At 32.2% G+C, this 8,056-nt stretch overlaps 1 protein-coding gene across 2 annotated transcripts in view; it reads left to right on the forward strand.

Moving 5' to 3' along the window:
* The window catches only part of LOC123528499 (contactin-4-like), a 61,764-nt gene extending 56,383 nt beyond the window's left edge, over nucleotides 1-5,381 (forward strand). For both annotated transcript variants that reach the window (XM_045308259.2, XM_053521958.1), the window contains exon 25: nucleotides 205-5,381. In XM_045308259.2, coding sequence (XP_045164194.2) covers nucleotides 205-347 — 143 coding nt within the window. In that variant the 3' untranslated portion in view covers nucleotides 348-5,381. The remainder of the gene's footprint in view (nucleotides 1-204) is intronic.
* The last annotated feature ends 2,675 nt before the right edge of the window (nucleotides 5,382-8,056 follow it).

Raw genomic sequence — 8,056 nt, forward strand, 5'->3', positions numbered from 1 at the left:
AGTTGTTTTTCTTAATTAAGGAAGTTTGAGTTATTCTGCTTGCCCAGCTTATTTAAAATTCTGATAGGAGTTCTTCCCCATGCTTGATGTTTGTTCTCTATGACTGTTAGGCCAGAAATAGAATATCTGAGTTTCTGGTCCGCACTAGAATAATATAGGTGAATTTTGATCCCGTAAGTTATGTGAATATTGTTTTTTTTTCAGGGGGCCGGGTAACACAGGTGAGCGTGGATCCAACAACAACAAATGTGACATTTGTGTCACATGACATGATGGATTCTGCACATTCCGCAACGTCATGTGTTATTGTCATGATTACAGCATTGCTCATGCTCATCCTTATCTAGAGTATGTTCTCCATAATTTAATATGCTCAGGTCTAACGTGTAACATCTCTTCACTGATGAATGAACATCTATTAAATAGACTTAACAATAATTTGATGAATATAACAACAGGGAACTAGATTCTAAGCCAATATGCATGAAAACTATCAGCTTGAAGTTTTGAATTTGGCTTCAAAGTTCTGCATTTTTATAGCTGAACTTTTGTAAATGAAATTTTATAAAGATGTGAATCATATTTACAAAAAGCTCTACAAAAGCTTGAAGCATACTTACCAGCAAGTTAAAATTTTATTTTTGTAAGAAAGAAGAAAATTAAAAGGAAAACGCAAGTTGTTTTTATGATGTTGTCTAAAACATAAACTATATAAATATATTATAGCAAACAGACATAATATTCCCAGTATTCATATATCCTGAAATTGTTAATGCTGCTTTTGTGTAATATGTAGACATTTCTATTTTTGTGTACAAAGGTAAAATCCAAAATGCATGAAATGTACATAGCAACTTTTCATACATGATGACTGCACTGCAGTAGCAATCTAACAGGTCTGCGTACTTACTTTACATATGCGATATTATCTAAAATTATGTTGAAGTACTCAGTTTATATAATACTTGTTACTTTTGCAAAAACATTTACATAGAAATTTAGAATTTTGTTAAATAAGTGTTAAAGAAGTGTTAAATTCTTCACTAGTCTGGTAATATTTGTGGGGATGTAAGAATTAATTAGTGAATTTTCTTGCCTGTTTACATTTTGTGAAATAATTTTTAGGACACAAAATCTCATTCTGTTGCCATAGGAGTCTCTACTCAACATTGTGTAAATCCAAGATTTACTGGAAGTCTTTTTTTTATCATTTATATATGTTTACAATTTCTTTTTCTTTTTTTATTGTTAGTTACCACTTTTTTGTATACTAAGTTTAAACTGGAGATTCAGTGTAATATTTTTGATTTATAGTTGATACTAGTCTTGATTTGTACTTATGATTTAAATGTTTCGTGAACTGTTATAAATACACATGTGTGTCCTTGTTTTAAATTTGCTGTTCTTTGTTTACTAAAAGAATCTCGGCGCTGCACTAAACTGAACAAGTGTTCAAACAGACTGTGTAATCCTTCATTCTGAACATGATTTATATTCAACATCAGCATATGTATTTATTATGTTGTTTTTTTTTTTTTACAGTTAATAATTGAAATATTACTATTGTAATTTCACAGATTTTATATTTTTCACTAAATATGAAATATACTTTTCATTTGCACTGAACTTCAAAACAAAAAATTGCAGTTAAGTAAGCTCTTCTTTTTCTGAAAAAATCCTTATCAAAGAATTTGCTGTCAAGTTAGCTCTTCTTTTTCTGAAGAAATCCTAATCAAAGAATTTGCTGTTAAATTAGCTCTTCTCTTTCTGAAGAAATCCTTGTCAAAGTATTTGCTGTTAAGTTAGGTATTCCCTTTATGAAGAAATCCTTATCTACGAATTTGCAGTTAAGTTAGCTCTGCTTTTTACAAAGAAATCCTTATAAAAGAATTTGCAAATCTGGAGTCCAGTCCGTTTAAAGAAATCAAACATATTATTTTGTGTATAAAGAAATCATAATTATATTTCTAAGTATTCACAGAGTAAATGTACATATTGTGATAAGTGTAGAGACATTTTTACATATTTTTGAATTACATACCATCAGTTTCATTGCTTATTTTTGTATCTGTCTCTGCCACAAAAGCAAGATCAGGGTATCTTTTGTTCATAACAAAAAACACAAAAACTTGTTTTTAAGTCCATAGCAGATGTATTTTACAAGAATAAGAAATCTCTTTTTACTTTGTATTTGCAGTGGTTCATCGTACTAGATGTACTTTTTAGTTTTTTTGTCCTCTCAAGTCCTGTAATGTGTGATTAAGTAAATATTTTTTGTACTTCCGTCTCATTTATGTGCTAAAGTAAAGTGTTCTAGTTTACATTTTTTCAGGTGCCATAATTTGTAGTATAGAAGTGTTTTTTTTTTAAATTTGTAAAAAACACTAAGTCTTATTAATGTCACTTTGCAAAAAGTGAACAGTTTTACAAATGTGTATTTATTGATAGATCATTTAAAATCACATGTTTTCCATCATTCTTTAGATTGTTATTACTAGTGGTTAATGTGTCAGTGTTTGAACCGAGAGGTCATGGGTTCAAGCCCGATGGCTCATGACCACATCTTGTGTGACACAAGTACTGGTTTCTCTCAAGTGAGTTAAAAAAAACTTCGAAGTTTTCATCACAGTCTAGTTCAAATACACCAGTATGAACTAATTAGTAAGATCAAAGGTCTAAGGTAGATAATGGTTTCTATCCAATAACTGAACGGGGTTCTAGTTTATTGTCTTCAGATTAATTCTGTTTCTTTATAGCTTATGAATGGAGATAAACCTTGGTCTTTCTTGGGTCATTAGGTCAAAAATCAAGGTCTGAAAGGAGTTTCCATGCAGTAACACGACATATTTATCTGTGCGTGGTCACCAAACTTTATAAAGACAGGTACATACACAGTACAGGTATATACAGCCGGCCCGCTTAGCTCGATAGGGAGAGTGCAGATCTACGGATCGCGGGGTCGTGAGTTCGAGTGCTGTGACGATTTGATAAAAGATATCATGCCTGATATCATTCGTCCTCCACCTCTGATTCATGTTGGGAAGTTGGCAGTTACTTACAGAGAACAGGTTTGCACTGGTACAGAATCCAGGAACACTGGTTAGGGTAACTACCTGCCATTACATAACTGAAATACTCCTGAAAAATGGCATTAAACCCAGAGCGAACAAACAGATACATACACTCAATATAGTACCTCTATTTCTTTTATCATCAGTTAGTATTTATTTTAGCTCGCTGGAGATGAAATCTACCTGAAATAACTTTCCAGTCTGCTTTCTGGAAACTCTGGAACTGGTGACATGTGAGGTGTGGTTGTGACCCCATCGGGTTGCTTAGTAGTTTATATATGACATCAAGTTATCTTTTCACCTATCACAGGGAAAAATTTGAAAATAAATCGTAAAGAATTAAAGATGGTAATTTAGCAACACAATAGATGTGTTACTATACTGTTTTACGAGGGGGATGTACAAATTAAATGCGTATCTTAATTTAATTTAAAGTTCATTTTCCTTTTTCTGCATTTGAAATGCTTTTTTCTGCTTTGTATATATCATATCATAGTTATGTGCTTACATAGAATGTAATTCTTGTATCATTGTAAATATACGTTCACTTTTACATTATTCTTATTATGCAGTAGCAATAATATTATAAATGTAATTTATTTGTATGTCACTTTTTCAAGTTTTTATATCACATTATGTTACTGTAAAATCATTTAATTTCGTGGGCATGAAATTTTGTGGTTTTTGTCAGAATGGCAATTTTGTGGGGATATGAATTTGTGGATTTCAACTTCTGAACATAAAATGAATGGGAATTTCACTTGTTCGTTGGGATTAAATTTCGTGGATTGTCTGAAGCACGAAAATTAATCCCCCATGAATATTAATGATTTTACAGTATGTAATTTAAAAAACTCACTGTCTGTAAGGAAATCGCTCTAATCCATTTAATCCGTCAGCATAAGATAAATGATTTTTGTGTTGTGTAAAAGATTAAATTTCATGTAAGGAACAGCTGAATAACTAGACAGCCATCATTGTAGTCAAAACTTAGTTTGCACTGGTCTCAAATACTGGGCCCATTTTAATGTTTGAAATTTAGACGTGCAATTTTCGTTCTGCTAGGTCATTGTTACATGTGCTTGGTCGTTGTTACATATGCTCATATTGTAACGAAACTTTGATAAAAGTGCCTTCTACGACAACAACAAACAGAAAAGTTTCAGCAAAACAAAAAAAGTGACAACAAAGTTATGGCAGATTGAATATTTGGTGTTTTTAGATTTAAATTTCAGACTTTTGATGTTAGTGAATTTTAACCCAGAGTATAGGAAGTGTTTTGTTAAGGCAAATGTTTAAGCTTCTCGTTCACAATTTTGCAATTCAACACAGTTAAAAATAAAGTGTCTATCTAACCTTGAGAAATAACAAAGTAGTGAAAACTTGTATTCAGTAGTTCGAAATAGTCCTGTAGTATTTTGTTTATCTTTTTAAAGTTTCGCTGATATTTCAGCTCTTCGGAAACATTAATACTTTTTGAAGATATTTTGCCAAAAGTCATATGCCAGGAAATTTAAGCCTAAGGGTAATTTCACAAAAAGAAACTCCTTAAAACCCCTCTAAATTGTGAACAAGTTGACCTTTTAGTGTGTGAAGGTGCTATTCATACTGTCTCTGTTTACCAGGAATATGTTTTAGCTATTGTATATTATTGGTTGTGAAAATATTGTACCAGTACTTTTGTTCTGTATGGTTCTGGACCTAGTAAGTGATGAGGGTTGTTCAGTGAACAATGCAACTACTGTGAAATCTTTTAATATCATAGGCATGACTTGTTTTTGTTCAATAAGGCCACCAGTCCTGTATTATGTGGGGATAAAATTGTTGTTTTCCATTTACCAAGGTATTGTTCATTGCGATTTAATTTTGACACATCAACATGATCCAAGAAAATTAGTCTCCCACAATACGAGTTCGAATTAAATGTTTATTTCATAGCATCATGAATAAAGTGAAAGCATGATTAGAAAATAAAGTTGTGTAATTTAAGAGTAATTGCTTGAATATGTGAGCAATTTACTTTACAGCTAATGTTGCATTGTGTATTGAATGACACTGTACAGTTGTTCTTTAAGAAATACTCAAAGCTGTTAACATTACTGAAATCCATGTAGAATGAAAACTTATGGTTGATTTAAGACAGAAAACTTACATGTTATCTCTTGTTAAAACAAATTTTTTATTTACACATACTGTCTGTTAAGTCAGCCGGTGATATAATTTTAAAACATATCCAATATTTTTTTACAATGTAGATACAAAAAATGCACCCATATATTTTCAACTTTTAAATAAAATTGATATATAAAGCAGAGTTGTTCTTTTTCACATTACATACCTCCACCCTCTCCAGCATTATGGCTGGTAAGTGATTTTGATGTTGAATCCAGTCATTCAACACAGGTAACCTTTGCAGAGTTACCATACCTGCACTGTTGTTAAGTGTTGGTCCTCCCATTATGTAGCTCTCTAAACAAAAGTAGTTGCTAGAAGGGCTGTACATGGATTATGCTAAATTATGGATATCCCTCTGCCTTTGATTGAAGATGCAGAGCTATTATATTATATGCTTTTTTGTGGGTAAAACCAGACGCAGAAATGGTCACTGACAACATAAATCTTCCTTGTCTCATAACCCTGTCAAAATGTGGAAAAGCTGTTACACAGTTGTGGGACCAAGATGTTCAGCTTAATACCTACCATAATGGCAAAACCTAGTGTGATACTGACATCAGGAACAGTATGAAAATAGGGGCTTCATTATGGCCAGAGCACACTTCAGCTGTTTATTGACCCATTTTACAATTATGCCCAAGCTTGTATTGGTAATTTCATAGTTTCCACAACCCTACACTTAACGGTACCTTAATTTGGTTTGAAATACCTATTATGTTGGTATGTATATGACACTGATGTCAGAATTGGAAGACATTACTCTCTGGCATTAAATGACACGAGAGGCACTGCTTTATTCTTGGTGTCTCATAGGTGGCCCTGATAACCATTTTCCAGAGCAATTTTGCACTTTCTATAGCAAGGTAAATAATAAGGTATCCACATGCCTTTATCTTCAGGTGTAACCTTTAAGTAAAAAGTGTAGAATTTGCAAAACAAATTTTCACATTTATCAGTTGTAGAATTTGACATCTATATAGGAGCTGCTGGCATTATTTTGGTATAGTATACTGGTATCAGTAAAGATCAGTCCAGTTCTTTAGAATTTGTCCCATTTTCAGTTTGTGCAGTTAAGATCGGACAACTATTTTAGACCACATTAAATTGTAACTCTGCTGTCCCCTTTGAGCTATAGGAGGGTTTCTGTTGAACACATTTTAAAGAGTTTGCTTGGATGTTACTGTGAATGTAATAATAAAAATCTACATAAGTCCTTCATAATGTTTTAGCGAGTACATGCAAATGTAGTACAACCAAGTCTATATTTCCAGTGGAGAAAATTTTCAACATTTCTGTACAACTCGAACACTTCTAAGCACTGCTTCGTAATCACGATTTATGGTATTATTGTAAGGGAATATTTTCTCCGTGTGTCTTCTCACCAAAGAAATACAAATACATGTATCTTGTTAGTAAGTTTAAAGTTGCCATCAGTAACCCATATTGGCAAATTCACAAGACTGTTGAGGATAGTGCAAATACAGAACAATACAATTTCAGAAGCTTCCCTGGTTCTTTACTTAAGAAATAATGTCCCTATATTTTATGTTAATAAAATATATGTATGGGCTGGAGTTCAGATGCGTAATGTTCCGATATTCAGTAAATTTTAATTAAAGTATTAAGTGGTTACTGCTGTGAAAATGTTATTTAATATAACATCTAAGATCGGATATAGAAATCAGAAGTTAAAATAGTACACGTCACCTACATGATGACACTGAAACATACACACCAGAACATTGCGGCATATAAACACGCAAACACTTGAGTCTGGATGATTGGAAAATGAATTATAATTTATTTACTGTCAAGTTGACATATTTGGTGCCTACAACACAGAAATTGCAAACTACGCATATAACCAGATCTAGATGCACTTGTTGAAGTTGAAACTTACCGGTACTGTGTAGACTGGCTGAAATATTTTCTTATGGTAAAAATATAAACAAACAAATTCAGCAGTTAAAAATTGTTTGTTTCAGAAAATTTGATGTACTTTTTATTACTACTACTTAGCACTGAATAAGCCTAGTATTTAGTTGGCATATAAAGGAAGCAGAGGAGAATCTCACAGTCATGTTACAATCGTAGGGTGGAATATAACAGCTATATTTTATCGTAGATTCATGTATAGGCGATTTTGCTATATGTTTATATAGCAAATGCTGCGGTTAGAATGTTCCATATGTAAAGCATCCATATCCCAATACTGTTACTTTTAAATGGAGGAGATGGGGACTCAAACTCATGGCCGCAAATTCAGTGTTACCACTGGACCACTGTATCTGCTGTATAAATATTTTTTATTAATTTTAAATATTTTAACACTGCCCATCCAACAGCAAAACAGAAGCAGGATAAGCCGACTGGCGAGTTGAAACCCTGGCATGCGGAACAGGACATGTATGAAAAACAACAGAAAGAAATGTACAATCACTCTACTGATAAGCACTTTTATGCTAGAAGTTTTAACAAGAATAAAAATGTATCTCAATTCTATCAAATAAATAACATATGAAAATGACAAAAGTTTGCAAGAAAGAAGTTATGACTAATCAACCGCAAACTACGATCTGAGTTTTCTCCCTTATATATTCATTTAACTATCGCATTACCAATTAATACATCATTTCTGCACAAGTAAATATCAAGACACTTTTTGAAAGATGTAAACTAATATTTTAAATAGTCTAAATAGTAGGAAAAATGTCATGTACAATTGGGAAATTTTTACTTTTTTGGACTGCATCATTTCAAGTGTTTTGAAGAATTTGCACAGTAAAAATTTGCACAGTAAAAATTTACAC

The sequence above is a fragment of the Mercenaria mercenaria genome, chromosome 13 (assembly GCF_021730395.1).
Source record: "Mercenaria mercenaria strain notata chromosome 13, MADL_Memer_1, whole genome shotgun sequence".
NCBI classification, from domain to species: domain Eukaryota; kingdom Metazoa; phylum Mollusca; class Bivalvia; order Venerida; family Veneridae; genus Mercenaria; species Mercenaria mercenaria.